Source organism: Balaenoptera borealis (assembly GCF_965194805.1).
Source record: "Balaenoptera borealis genome assembly, chromosome: 2".
In the NCBI taxonomy this organism is placed as follows: Eukaryota; Metazoa; Chordata; class Mammalia; order Artiodactyla; family Balaenopteridae; genus Balaenoptera; species Balaenoptera borealis.
Window position 1 is genome coordinate 108,615,602 of NC_138867.1, and position 15,524 is coordinate 108,631,125.

The 15,524-nt window shown below is 39.5% G+C and overlaps 1 protein-coding gene across 5 annotated transcripts in view; it reads left to right on the plus strand.

Annotated features, from left to right (window-relative positions):
- Window positions 1–6,514: 6,514 nt before the first annotated feature.
- SLC27A6 (solute carrier family 27 member 6) overlaps window positions 6,515–15,524 on the plus strand; it is a 57,296-nt gene continuing 48,286 nt past the window's right edge. Inside the window, exon 1 of one of the 5 annotated variants that reach the window (XM_082380790.1) lies at window positions 6,515–7,840. In XM_082380790.1, coding sequence (XP_082236916.1) covers window positions 7,315–7,840 — 526 coding nt within the window. In that variant the 5' untranslated portion in view covers window positions 6,515–7,314. The remainder of the gene's footprint in view (window positions 7,841–15,524) is intronic. The other 4 variants (XM_082380789.1, XM_082380787.1, XM_082380788.1 and 1 more) reach the window with 4 other exon arrangements.

A 15,524-nucleotide genomic window follows, 5' to 3' on the forward strand; every position in this document is an offset into this window, starting at 1 on the left:
TAGAATTCTTTAGTCTTATCATGTGATCTTGGAAGCCAGAGGACATAAAGACCTGAGTGTGATAATCTGAGGATTATTCATATCAGGGGGTTGAATTGGGCAACCTTTGCTAATATGAGTGTAAAGACTTATATGTAAGACTGCTGAGACCAGATTCCAGTGTACTTGGGGTTGAAGAGCAGGTAAGAAAACTATTTAGTCCATCTGGTCTAGATGACAAGGTCAGGTGGGTATCACCAGGTGACCCTGAAGCCCAGATTGTACGCTTAATTTCACTGGTGATCTACCAGTATTATGCCAGTGCGCAGGGAGAGCGCCATTCATAAGCTTCCCTGGTGAGAAATGACTTAATTAACATTCCCTGTAGAGCCTTGTCAAAGATGGTCCTGAGTTGCATGAGGCACTCCTGTGCCTAAGCTTTGACAAATTATGTGGTCAGATGGCAGCAGCGAGAGCTAACCGTGCTTCTGCCCTCCCCTGGGTAAATCCTCTAGCCAGAGGTTCTGTCAGCGTGTCATTGCTAGAAGTCGTGTCTCTTGTATTCTGATCTTTAAACAAGGGTGTCAGTCACTGTGTTTATTCTGGTTCTCATTTTGTTGAAACAGAGACACAGAAACTGACATTGACTGTTGGAAACTCACAGCTGTGACGGAGTAGCAGGCTTTCTACATCTGTTACTGGGTGTCTTTCATTAACAGTAAAATACATCATCAAATCTGTATTCTATTCATGAAATATCCACATTGAGAAAGGTCCATATTAGGGCTTTTGTAATCTTTCTAAGGGTTCAAAAGCTGATTTTAAAAAGTCGACAGGTTTTTCCTGTTGGCATGCATCAGAAATTCCTTGTCCGTAATCTTTAGGTTTTCATTTGATATTATATTATGCAGTTCATGGATATCAACTATTAAACGAGGCAAAATTTGTATGTACCTCCTGTAGCAAATCAGAACACACATTCTTGTAATAATTTGGGGAACAGTATCTCTTTGAAGTGTGTGGCCTGCATTTAGAGGCCACGTTGCTGCCATATTTCTCAACTCTGCAAAGGTCTGTTAATTTAATTTAGCTTTTGTTTTAAATATGTTTTTCTAATTTACTATATGATATAGGCTGGAAATTCAGTATCATCAAAATCATAAAACAGATACGAATTTTGAATTAAATAGTTTCATGTAAAGTAAAAGAAAAATTTACATTTGATAGGCATGAAACACTTCAATAATAGCGTTAGAAAACAGAACAAAAACCTTTACAATATATAACATGAACTAACTTGTACATATTTGTGTAAATATTATACATCGTCCCTGATATTTCCAATTTAATGAAAGTCGTTAGTAACTGCTTTTGCACTTCCCAGATAATTTCATACACTGATGGTGAACATGCCAATGATACAGCTGATATGGAGGGTAAATTGGCAATATCTGGAAAAATCACAGATATGTTTACTCTTTCACTCAGCAATCTCATTTCTAGGAAGCTATCCCAAAGTTACACTGGCAAAAGTATATACTATGTGCACATGCTCATTAACTGTAACAATATTTGTAATGGCAAAAGATTGAAAACAAGCCCATCAGCAGAGAGTGAGTTGAGTAGGTTGTGATAATAGCACACAATGGAGTATATGCAACCACACACACAAAAAATGAGGATTTCTGCATGATGACAGATTGTAATCACAGGGACACATTAGGTGAAGGAAGCAAGGTACAGATCAGTGTATACAGTAAGCTACATTTCATCATCAATAGTGATGTGCTATTTCAGGGCAACTAGATATTATGTTTATCTTGATGTACTACAACCTAAAGTACATAGAATCACCTATAGTTGCCCCCAAAATGTTTAACCTGAGTCTCATCAAGTCCTTAAGTCTAATTCCCAGTTTATTTGGAATACAGGGGACAAAGGAACATGTTAAAGGAGACATGGGGAAGCATCAGACCAGTGCAGAAGTTGGGACACTCTACAAGACCACTGGCCTGTTGTCTTTAACTAGGAAATGTCTTGGGAAAAGATACAGAGGTTGTGATAAGATCTATTCAGATTAAAAGACAAAGAGCTTGAGTTGATTCTGGTTTAGACCAACCAACTCTAAAAGACATTTTGGAAGGAATTAAATATGGACTAAGTATTAGATAGTACTAAAGAATTTTTGTTAATTTTATCTGATGTAATTACTGTATGGCGAGTAGGTAGGGAAACATCCTTTTTGCAGAGGCACCCAGAGGTATTTAGGGTAGAAATACTCTATGTTGTCTGTAATTTAAATACTTCAGGAAAAAAATAGTTGAAAAAATTGGGCAGAATGTTAACAATCATGAAACCTAGATGATGAGTATATTGGGGAGGACATTGTGAAACCAAGTCCCCTAAAACCAAGTTCCCTTGCCAAGTTTGTGATGAACCTCTCAATCAAAAACTTAATTTTCTTTCTTGCCCTGCCCTTGTTCCTCTCAGGATTGAGGAGTAGCAGGATTGAGGATTGAAACAAAGTAGAACCCTGCAGGGCCTTCCTGGGTAAAAAAGCCCCTCCATGTCCCCTCCATATTTGTAGAAAAAAGGCTTTGGTCTCCTAGGCCTTCCCCAAGTTCCAAAGAGCAGACTCAAGCAGTTACTAATTAGAGAAGTGGGGGAATGCAGAAACAAAGGAAAAGCAGTTAAGCAAGAAAAGTGTGATAGCTTAAAAAATAGTTCAGCAATGAAAGAGTCCTAATTCCTCCTGAAGGGATATGTATAATAAACTGATACATGTCTTTGAGTTGTTCTGTAGAACCTAAGACCTTCACCCAGGTAGAGGATGGGGACTACACACTCACCACGGGCAGCAGACGCCAGACTGATCGGAATCAGAAGGCTGATAATTAAGATTTGCAAAACATCACCCTGTTACCTCACCACCAGCCCATCAAAAGAAAGTCCATAAGCTGATCAGGTAACCTACAACCCTCACCCCTCAGGTCGACATTAAAAACCCTTCCCTGAAAGTCATCGGGGAGTTTGGGTCTTTTGAGCATGTTCTCCTTGCTTGGCGTCCTGCAATAAATACTGAAATTTCTTTCACCTCAACCAGGTGTCAGTAGATTGGCTTTGCTGCATTTGGGCAAGTGGACCCGAGTTTGGTTTGGAAGCAATATTTGTATTATTTCTATCTTTATGTATGTTTGAAACTTTTCACTTAAAAGCTAAAAAATGAAACCTAAACAAAGAAACACCAACTGAGGTGCCCCCTGGTCCCCTCCTCTCTTGGTCGATGACTGGGAGCAGGCAAGAGCTGTAGCAGCTGCTTTGCTTTTCTAAGTGGAAGGCACAGGTTGAAGTCTGCAGAGTCATGCCAGCTCTGGACCACCTACCTGCCCAGAGAGAAATGATTATTATAATTAAGCCATTGGCGGAAATTTTTAATTTTAAGTGTTAGGAATTTGCAGGATGTGTCAAGAAATAAGATATACGCTCTGAATCTCAGAAGTCCCACTCTCCCTGCCCATACCTTCTAGACTAAATCTTAGACCTTATCAGATATGCAAAAATAGGGGCCCATGGAACAACTCACTGCAATATTCAGAACATTGTTAATTCCTAATAAAAGCTGCCAAAGAGTTTCTTTGGTTTATCTCACTAATGATCAAATGACCTGCCTCCACATAGGTGGCTTATAAAATAGAAATGAGGCTTATGCTGAGGACTCAGTCAGTGATAAAACTTTATATAAACATCTTTTCCAAATAGTACATTTCACCAGCACTGAGGAAGGGGAAGTTATCATAAACAGAAGTATCCAGATGTATGCAAACTGTTTTTAAAAACCATGAATAAAATATGAGTGTAAAATGTCTTGGCAGAATTCTGACTGGCATGACTTTCTAGGCATAGTTTGTATTCTGTGGCAAAAATGATAATTAAAAATTTAATTTGTTTGGGAATTGTTCCCCAGACCATTATTACTGAATCACTTATTTGGTGCTATAAAAATTTTACATTTCAGGAAGTGTTTGGTGTATCTAAGACATGTGGTAATTTTAATACCACCCAACCCTCTAACAGGAAGCCTCATCTTTAATGTTGAGTTCGCTTCATGAGTCCTTGTGAGGAATAATATCGTGGGCAATAATTGTTCATTAAAACAAACAATCAGATTGTAGGATGAGTAAACTTCCCATTAAAAACCGAACTCCGATCAGAGAGTAAAACAGTAATTAAAACCTGAACAAAACCCTGTTCTTGGACAGAATTTTAAAGTGGATGAGTCTTACTTACACTCAGCATTTCTCACCCTCATTTCACCATCTCTCTTCCTCATACATTCCACTCCACCTCAACCCCTTCCCCAAGTGCCAGCTGCAGTGTAGGAACTCAGTGCTTCTTGGCCCAGTGCAAATACCTGTTATGGTATTTTGGTGCCAATGTAGCATCATCTGGGGCCTTTCTAAACCTCTACCTTCTTCCCCAAACCTCCCATAATCCAAAATGTGACTACTGTAGGATTTCATCAGAAAACATACGGACACAAGTAACTGATCTTCACAAAGTCAAAATTTTCAATTTACAGTGCTAAAATCCTATGGGCATAAGTCATGGCTCATCATATGATGCTTTGTTCAGTTTTACTTTGATCTACTCACTAAACAATTCATCCTCAACGTAACTGAGGGTAAAGAGGGGGGTGGGAGTGGGTTAGAGAGGAAAGTCAAATCGGAAATGGGAAAGGGGTAGAGTAGAGCATATTTGGACTGAAAATAAAGCAAGATTTTTCTTTTACATGGGGCTAATGTAGGAATACACACAATACTTCTAGCTGTCCCAAGATGATCATTGATTCCTTCTTTGTGGTGAGATTTCAGGCATGGAATTGGCCTTAGCCAATATAAATTTTGGCAACATATGTTTTTAGTTCTAATAAATCAAACTGTCTCACATTTATGGTGCCAAATATTTTCTCAGCTCACTTATATCAATAGTTGCTAAAAATTTTGTTCCATGACCTGGGATGATGTTAGGAGGTCCGTGATAAGAAAAATCAGTGTAACACATGAGTTTTTCATGAAGTTAATTTTATTTATTCTCAAAGACTGTCTTTTATTATAATGGTATTCCCTTCCTTCTTTAATGCTGAAATAAATTCTTCCCTTTATGAAACAGTGGTGACAGTAGATGGTAATTGTTTTAATGTGTGCTTACTGTTTTTAATTTTACACATTAAAAAGATGGCAAACCTATGTTTCTTTACTCGTTTTCCAGTAGAGGTGGACAGATTTTACTTGTATTGGAATTCAAAAGTCTGAGACCAACTGCTCCATATTCTATTCTCTGCTTCAAATATAGTTTTCTTGGAGGTGACTGATTCAGACTAGATCTAGGAGATAAAAGCGTAGAATGTCAAAGATGCTTTTCAAGTTGTAAACTAGCTTCTCAGTTGTAAACTACTGGGTACTAATACTTTTCTTTAAATGGAAAGGTGTTTCTGAATTGAAAAGACCAGAGTTTCTAAATAAATTTAGAAAGCATTTTCTTGATCTACACAAAAGGGTTTTAAGGGCTTGTCTTTCTTTTGGGCTCTTCACTGTGACTTCAAAGTAATCATTTTCAGATTATTAAACCAGTCTGCCTTGGAGTTATCAGTTTTTTCTTTATGAGGAAATCTGAGGTTAGCTAGAACCCAATTGCAGAACATAAGACTGAAGGAGGAAAAGCTGACAAAGTGAGGCAATGCTTAATCATTTCAATATGTGCAATTAACCATTTATACACTCTTCTTAAAAGCAGAGAGCTGGGATGGTGGTATGTGAAAGAAAAAAATGTGTAATTAAGCACCCCTCAGTTTATCTTCAGTAAAATTTCACCATTGTATAAAATTTATTGTTATTTGCAATTACCTGTTTTGGCTCCTCTTTGTCCTCTCCCCCTCTTGGAATCCTTAGTTTTGAAGTTCTGTTCATTCTTTAAATTATCTCAATGGAAAAAAATTATTTTATGCTTTTTAAAAAAATATGGATGTGGGTATGGACTTAAGCTCCCACATCAATCAGTACTGGAAAATTTTATAAAAAGCACTATCAAGGCACTCTAAGGATAGAATTCTAGTATAAATGTCAATACCAACCTACTAATATAAGTTTTCACAAATACTTTTTGTAGAACGGCAAACCAACTTTGTGATGTTTCATGAACAAAGAGTTCAAATATTTCTTGGTCTCTCCAATTCATAAATATCTTTTTTGTTGTTGCCTGTCTCCCTGTTCCCTGCCTCCCCCCTGCCCCCTACGGCAGTTTTGGGGTTTGTTCTTTAATTCTTCCCCTCGCCTCTCTAGCCTCTAGTTTAGTTTCCTGTATTGACTATTTATTGAATGAATGAACTCCCCGACCCGGTTCCCGCAGCCTGGTTCCCCTCGACCCCACGCGATGCGGCTTTCCCTCCTGGGACTCCGGTCGCAGCACACTCGCCGGGGGGCTGAACGTGACGTGCGCCGAGGGAGGAGCCGGCGTGGGGGCCAGAGCCGCTCCAGCGGCCGCGGTCTGAGCAGGGGTTGGCTGGGAGCCTGGAGGCGGGCGGGAGGCGGGCAACAGCTCCGCCGTGGCTCGGAGGAGAGCTGCACCAGCTCAAGAACCGGAGGGGAGCCGCGACCCGCGTAGAAGGCAACTCTTCCAGGGGGCGCGGCGGTCACCTGGGAGCCCCGCGGGGACCCGACGTGCCCGAGGGGAGCTCCCGGACGCTGGGCTGCGGCTGCGGCGCGGGGCGGCGCTGCGGGGCCCGGATCCCACGAGACCTGGGACACCCGGGACGGAGGCGTGGCCCCGTCACCCTGCGCGGTTTCTGGTGGACCAAGGCGGGAAGCCGGTGCGTTTCTAAGCAGTCGCCACCCCAGCTTCTCTCAGCTCGAATTCAGCCTCCAAGTTGCAGGCACCGGAAAGACTACCTCGACGAGGAGGGCATCTGCCCCTGACTGTGGTGGGGTTTGCTCAGGGGCTTAGAAGGCACCGGGGACTGACCCAACCAGCCCGGGGAGGACTGGCAGGCGCCTGAGAAAGCCGCAGGGCGCGGGCCGCCGTCGGGGTTCGGAGGCGAGGGGGCTGTGCTCGATTCGTAGATCCCGAGGCCCTGAGCTTATCTCATGGGCTGTCTGCTCATCCACCAGGTGTCCCACGCCTGATCCCCGGCGCTCCTTGGGGCGACTTCTGTGCAAACTTCTGATTCTGTTTCGCAAGATTCCCTTCTTCTTCCCGGAAAGGTTGGGACGAGCTGCAGGTGCTAGCCTTGCACATCGCGGACCAGTTGTCTCCGAGGAGAGGTGCACCTAGAAGAGGACAATGGCAGGGCCGGGATCAGAGCTGCCTTCTGGCCCTGTGGCCCCCATGCTCCTGTCATGGCTAACAGGACTAGGGGCTGGAATGGTCTTCCTGAGCTTCATGCAGAAACTCCTGTACCCTTACTTCTGGGACGACTTCTGGTACCTGCTGAAGGTGGTACGCTGTGGGTTTCGGATGGAGATGTACAGACTGAAAGGGGAGCTCGTCACTGTCCTGGATAAATTCCTGATGCATGCCAAGAAGCAGCCTCAGAAACCTTTCATCATCTATGAGGGAGACATCTACACCTATCAGGATGTGGACAAGAGGAGTAGTAGAGTGGCCCATGTCTTCCTGAACCACTCCACGCTGAAAAGGGGCGATACCGTGGCTCTGCTGATGAGCAATGAGCCCGATTTCATTCACGTGTGGTTCGGCCTGGCCAAGCTGGGCTGCGTGGTGGCCTTCCTCAACTCCAACATTCGCTCCGTCTCCCTCCTGCATTGCATCCGCAGCTGTGAGCCCAGGGCCCTCGTGGTGGGTGCAGGTAGAGTATGGGGTGTGGTCCGCTTGTGCAGAATGGCAACCCTGCCTCCTACCCCTGCCCCCTCATTTTTTGTTAGAACCAATTCACAACTAATATTCTGGGTGTGTGATGAAGTGTGCATGTTGAGGGTACAAAATAGTTTTATAATTCTATGGCTAGTGGTTTAATTCCCCCTCTCCCACTTCAATCACGTACTCTGTTGTAAATTATTAATTATTAGGACAGCTTTTGAAGACTTCTGAAATCTCTGCTGCTTATTATTTTAGCGAAGGGGGGGCGGGGGGGAGGGGGAGGGAGGAGGGCCGCGCATTTTACCTTTCTTGATACCTTCAGTGAGCGCAAGAACGCAGAGATATAGAGCTTGGTAAGTTCTAAATTTTGTCAGATCTGACAAGATTATTTGACGAGGAGGAAAGGAATCCTGATTTCATTGTGGAATACCTACTGCCTCGAATAGTAACATTATCAGGGTTGACTGCCTTTGCAGAAGAAACATGTTTGATCGCCAAGTGCATGAATGCCAGTCTTCGTGTCTGCTCTTATGCTGCACTGCCTGCAAGCTAGGATTTACCTGGCAAGGTTGGGCTCCCACCTCCCAGCCAGTGGCGGGCTCTTGCTAGACTCTCAGCCTCTTTCTCTCCCTTCTCCCATCCAAACCTGTGCATCATTTTGTTTATTTCAGTAAGTGCTAACCTTCTTCCCCCTCTCCTTCGATTTAGGCTTTGCATACATATACTGACAGTGAACTACAAAGAAAAGTCTTTGGTTGAGTGCCTAACTAATGAAGAACCTAGTAAGATGGGTTGCATAACACAGTGGAAGTGCAGTATGAAATCTGATGCTTTGGTATAATCTAAGTGGTTTATGCTTATGCTTCTTGCATGGCGGTAGGAAGGTGGAGGACGAGGAGGATGGTGGCAAGGACCTTAGTGAAAATATTTAAGTATTTTAGGTTAATAGATATATACTGACACCTCATATAGAATTTTTAGATTTACAGAGAAGTATGGGGGAAAAAATCTACATTTATACACCAGTGATGTCTAGAGTACAGTACTTTCCATGTAACCTTGATTATATAATAATTGCACATCACACGAAAATGAATTAGGCAGTATATAGTAGAAAGGTTCGTTATTCAAGGCTTTCGCTTTTGCTTGTTAACAGCTGTCCTTCCAGCTCAGTTTGTGACCTGATAAAATAGCAAAAATGTTTACTCTTTTTATTTTATGATATTTTTTTCACAGAAAGGCATTTTATTTTAAATATAGCAGTGTGTACATATCAATCCCAAACTCCCAATCTATCCCTTACTACTCTTAAGCACTGATTTTATCTTACGTTATAGGAGTGGAGAAGGCAGAAGGCCTCTATTGTGTATTTTGGTTCATTTTTTTTTTTTCCATTCAACAGTAATATCCTCCAAGATTGAAATTCAGCTCCTCTTCACCTTGGAAAGAAGTTAACTAGTATGATAAAATTTCTCTGAACTGTAGCAATATGTAGGATAAAGGAGTCACACAGAATTTTGATAACATGGTGAAACAATATTTACCTCTAGTGCAGGGGTGTGATAATATGAATGCAGCAGGGAAAACTATCACAGTTCATCTCTGGATATATTCTGACACTTTAGTTGCTCATTCTAATTTAGATTGCAGTTTCTGGAGCAAATCTAAACCTTAAATTGTGCAAAAAATTAGTAAAGCCATGTGGTCCCTTTCGAAGAGCAAACTAGAAGGGCCACGATATCTCTGAAAAGATTTCTGTGGCCGTGATGTTGAGGCCAACCTGAGAAACATCCCATATCCTGTCTCCTGAGGGACTCCTCTTGAAGTGCATAGGGCTGGTTACCTCTCAAAACAGAGTTTTCAAACTTTGCTCTTGACCAAGTTCTTGCCTAATTAGGACCAATTAATTTTGCAGTTTTACTTGTGCCAGTTTTTGCTTTGCTTCCCAATAACTAATTGCATAGTTTACTTGTTTTTGTTTTTACCACTACCAGTCAGGTTTTGTTGGAATTTTAAGCCAAAAACATTTAATTGCTTTGCTCAGTAAGTAGGTACCTGGAGAAATCAACCTTAAATCCTAGTAACAGTTCTTTTTAGCATACCTCCAAAATACATAAATTGCTTATGTTTTTCAAAGATAGGACAGTTCTATTTTTATTAATTACTGATTTTGTTTTGTAAGACAGCATGGCTTAGATCACGGTCACTTTTTTGTATTTGAAGCTCTTACCCTGAAAACTGTATTCTTGGCATCTTGAGTCTAATCCATGAACAACTTATACATACAGCTTTTAGAATTTTCCATTCCAGAGGTCTTAAATTCTCATTGGATGTTTCTAATGGAGATGTACTATGAAATCATTATATCCCCGGGGAGAGTGTATGGAGATGGAAAGACCAGTCAAGTGGTTTAGATCAAGATAAGCCAGACAGTCCCAGGTTTCACTTATGATCTGCCACTTCTTAGCTGTGTGATTGAAGATAAGATTATCAGCTGCTCTGAGTCTCACTTTACTCAGCTGTAAAATGGTGATAATACCATCTCCTTCACAGTGTAATTCCGAGGATTAAATGACAGCTTTTGTAAAGTGACTAACTGAGTGCCTAGTATGTACAAAGTAAATCCTTGGTGAATGAACATAATTGCTGTTATCATTATAGAGTCATCGGAGGCTTTTACTAAGGGATCTCATTTGGATTTTGCTGCTACATTCTAATTTGGTGTTAGCTGTAAGAAAGACTAGTAAGTCGGACTATCTGTTTGGGATAGGACCTTTAACGTTTCACTTTGCTATGTTTTAGCAAAATGTTATTTTTCATAAATTATATAAAAACAGTGTCAAACAGATATTGTCTATGGTGGTCCATGGTGATAGGTGACGTTTTAATCATGTCAGGTGTCTGATAGTTCTGTCTGTATCAACTAAGCCTCCAGGGAAATAAATGTTTTTCTTGCTCTAATTGTCATTAACAGAAATATGAATGTTGCCATTTACTCAAGGCTGACTGTGTAAAAGGTACTCCCAGTGATTCTGAGAGGCAGGTACAGAGCTATATTTTGGAAACTGAAAGGAAAAGAAATTCATCTAGGGTGTCTAGGATGACACAGCTTAGTAGGTACGGAGCGGACTCAAAACCCGGTATCTGATGTAAGACTCTGCTGTATTATACACTATAGCCCAATGGTTTCTGGGACTGTTAATCCCCTTTTGATATAACCATGAAAAAAAATGCATTCCAGTCATATAAAAATAGTAAAATTAAAGTTGCCAATATTAAGGCATCAGGTTTTTCATGCACAGATAACTAGAAAAAATTTAAATGTTTTTAAAACTATTATTCCTAGTTCTCATTCTGAAGATTCAAAAATAGTCGCAAAAAAGCTTATATCTGTATAGTTTCGTTTAGAAGATGTGTCAGGTGGCATCCCAACTTTCCTTGGAAAATTTCAGCACTTACTGAAAATTATTAAATAGTCTTGTATTAAACCTACTTCTTTCCCCCCAATATTTCAACTCTGATATTGCAAATAGTGCCTGCTGCCAAGATAATCATCCACCTAGATATCCTCTTCTCTTTACTTGGAACAAACAGAAAAATGTTGAGATGTTTGTATGTAGCTTTTAAAAGTTTTTGTAATTATATCCTTTGACATATTTAGCAATAATAAGAATAATGATAATAATAAATCATAATCTCTTCCATTTTTAAAGTACTGTGTAAATAACAAGCTGTTTTTAGACACATTATCTTATGTCATGCTCACCACAGCCATAGCCTGGTTTTAAAGATGAGGGAAGCATGGTTGGGAGCGGGCAAGTAATCTTGTCAAGGTCCTACTTCTAGGAGAGGCAGTGTGGGAACTGGAGCCTGGATTTTCTGATGCTAAATCACAAAACCTGTTGGGTACACAGGTTTTGGGTCTTTGTCCTCATTTCTGCTCCTGCTCCTTCCCTCATCTCCATCTTTTCCTTTCCTCTTCCCTTCACTTTCCACCCCTCCCTCTGCCCTGCTCCTTTTCCTTCTCTCTCTGTCATCTCTTCCATCCATTCGTCTACTTTGTTTCAGCACTTTTCCCACCAATCCTCTTGCCTCAGTCACTGTATGCTGGCTATCCCAGTGACTCAATGGAATGGTAAAGATCTGTTTGCCAATTCACGTATAGATATTTGTGTAGCTCTGAGGAATGCCAATAACTCAGATGTAAGCTCTTAGAGAAGGAAGTTTGTTTTGTTTGCTGCTAAATTCTCAGAACTTAGTGTAAAGGAGATGCTCAATAAATATTTATTGCCTGGATGAATGAATAGGTGATTGAATGACCTAATGAAAAACTGTACGGTACATATGGGCATTCACTAACTGTTTACTTACTTGCCTATTTTTGCCCATGAATTGTCCCTCTGCTGTTCTTTTGGTAGCTGATTTTGGCAGTAGATACATCAATGGAATTTCTGGTTGTGTTATTTTATATCAGTGTTACTAAATGTTAGAATCATGACTCCCCAAAAGTCAAAGCATTTTAGACTCTGTAGTCTTTAGTGTTTAGACTAAACATCCACAGAATTTCAGATTTACTTGCATGTGTGTATTTTGCACTCTCTCCTTTCTCAATATATCACATATTAAATCATTATAATTATAAGCGGATAACTAAAAAATATATATTGATATTATCCAGAATGTTTTTACTTTATGTTCAGTAGTATTTTGTGTCTCCACATTCTTGGGTTTTGTGTTTCTATTCACAAGAAGTACAATCCTATGTCAGCTCTCTAGACTTACAGTAATGCATGCAGCATTGCCCTGTTCGTTTTTATGATCTGTTGCATTCAGACTGTGCAGGGCAAATATTCCAGTTAACAATCAAGCCATTGTAATTCTCCAAACGACTTTCAACCATAAAGGCATCTTCTTTTCAAAGACCAAAAGGAAGAGGTAGAGGAAAAATAAGACCCTTTAAATTCTGTAGAAAGTTCTATAGAAAGTAATACATATTCAGATAGATAAGACATGGCTCATGTGAACCTGTAATATTTTATCCACGTACTATGATAGCCTCACATATCTATTTTAATTTTTATGTGTAGTAGAATGAATGGCTGTTTTGCATTTTTTTTTCCCGTTTTAGACTCAGCTCTGTCTAGGATTATACCTCCATTGAAAAAGAAAATAACTGCTTTTGATTGGAAGTTTAAGTGGCTTCCTGGTTTACTAGTTGGAAAAGGTAGTGTTCTAAGCATGTGTTATTTTCTTCACTGATTATGAGGATACCAACCCTGGGATTCTTATGTACAGTATATGTTGAACATGTGTTTACTGTAAGGGAATGGTGCTTGAATACTGACAGAAGCAAAAACAATTTAAAGAGGGATTGTGCCTCCTCAGAGAAGTGGCAAGGCTGAATGGGAGAAACACATCTGAGTAATAATTATTTACTGGCAATAGGAGATGTGTTGGAAATAATGTCAAGTGAAGTATTCTACTTTTTATTTTCTTGCACAATTTTGCCAATAATAAATACACTGTCTACTCCCCAAAAGATGTGGGGACAGCTGAAAGTGAAAACCCATAAACCCATTTGCAAACTTGTGTGCTTGTATTCAGGGCAGTTAATAAAGGTGCTTCAGGGAAGCATATGTTGATGAAAGGCTTATGCTCCTGTGTACTTCCTAGGGTTATGATTATCAATAAAATAATATTTGTAAAAATAGCTGGCACATTATTGATGATGAAATTAGTTTCTGGCCTGATAAGAAGTATTGTTATCTACATCCTGATATACGTTGCTTTAGGACATTGCTTACTTAAACATCAGTTTTCTTAGACACCATAGCCTACCCATGTGTTCTTTGAGAAACCTGTTGAGCTGCTGTTAAGCAGTAGGATGGTAGTTATGAGCATGTGATGAGACCTACAACTTCACTTTGGTTTCTGTGTGAATATTGCTTTGCATTATGGAAAGCTCAAGTTAACCCTGTGCAGCTGAATTTCATATTAGTTGTATTAACACATAAAAGTTTAAAGTTAAATGTTTGCCAGTGTTTTAAAAGCTACAAGCAATACCTTTGAAATACCTATTAGTTTGTTTTATGTAGAATAAGATAATTTAAAAATAATTTTTGTAAGTCAGAGAAACACAAACATCATATGATATTACTTATATGTGGAATCTAAAAAAATGATACAAATGCACTTATTTATAAAACAGAAACAGACTCACAGACATAGAAAACAAACTTATGGTTACCAAAGGGGAAAGGGGGGAGGGATATATTAGGAGTTTCGGATTAGCAGATACACACTACTATATATAAAATAGCTAAACAACAAGGTCCTACTGTATAGCACAGGAAACTACATTCAGTGTCTTATAACAACCTATAATGAAAAAGAATATATAGGTATGTATAACTGAATCGCTGTACACCAGAAACTAACACAACATTGTAAATCAACTATACCTCAATTTAAAAAAAAAAGTTTTTAATGCAGAATGAATAACATAATTCACACTAATGGCATATTAGAGGAATATATTACATTTTTACTCATTGATTTCATAGTCTTAGAAATGTGAATAAGAGGCATAATAATGATGTAGAAACAAGAAATTAATTTGTACAAACGGTACTAAAGGATTGTAAGCAGAGATCATAATTTACCTCTTTTTATGCTTGCAACCCCTCCTAACACAGTGCCTTGTCTATGCGAGGAACAGTGTGTATTTCCTGGAAGAATCTGTTGCTTTGAAAAGAGAGATTCAGTCTTCTCCTGTAGTGCAGCCTTTGTTAAATCTCGTAGAATTGTCGTCTGTCTCATTTTCTTATGGTAATTTACTGGTAAGACCTGCACCTACAGTGGATCCCATGGACAGAGCTCCATTCCGTATCCAGCACCTACGGTGTGTGTGCCAGGCACAGTCAGTGAAAGAATGAAGTAGGACAGGCATCATTTTGAGGTGCTTACAGTTCTATGGGTTTCAATGGTAGGACACTTCCCTAAAGAGTAAATCTTCATGAAACACAAACAAGTTACCGTGAAGTATTTAAACACATGCTATTTTTTGGTGGGACTTGATATTTAAAATTTACTTGTAAAATGACACTAAAACTTTCCATTTGATTAAGAAAGATTGACAGTGATACGTAAATAATGATTCTTTATCCCCTACAAGACTTTTCAAATTTTTATTTCAATTTTCGCTATCCTCATCCACACTTCCTACCACTATTGAAGAAATCATTTGGTTAGATAAAATTCTCTTTGATAATTCTAAATGTCTCAGCTAAGTCAATTTCATTTTAATGTATGAAGGAGATTAAATTGTATCTCCTCTGATTCCTAGGAAATCCACTCACTTCCTTTTTCTTGTAAAAGTCATCGCTCTTTGTAAGTACTCTGATTTTTTTAGACTCTACAATTCTAACAAAGATTTGGGGCCACAGTTAATCATATTGTAACTTTCTTTGTAGTTATTTTGCCAATTTAGACACACATATTATTAAGAACACATAAAGTTTGTGCTGTGAATTTACAGTTCCAGGTGAGAAATTTGAAATTAAGGTAATGAAATGGGTCAAGGCAGAGACTTATCCTTATAAGTTCAGAATGCCCGGGAGAATCATTTAAACAAAATCTAGTGCTAAAAATTAAAAGAAGATACCAAGTGCAGA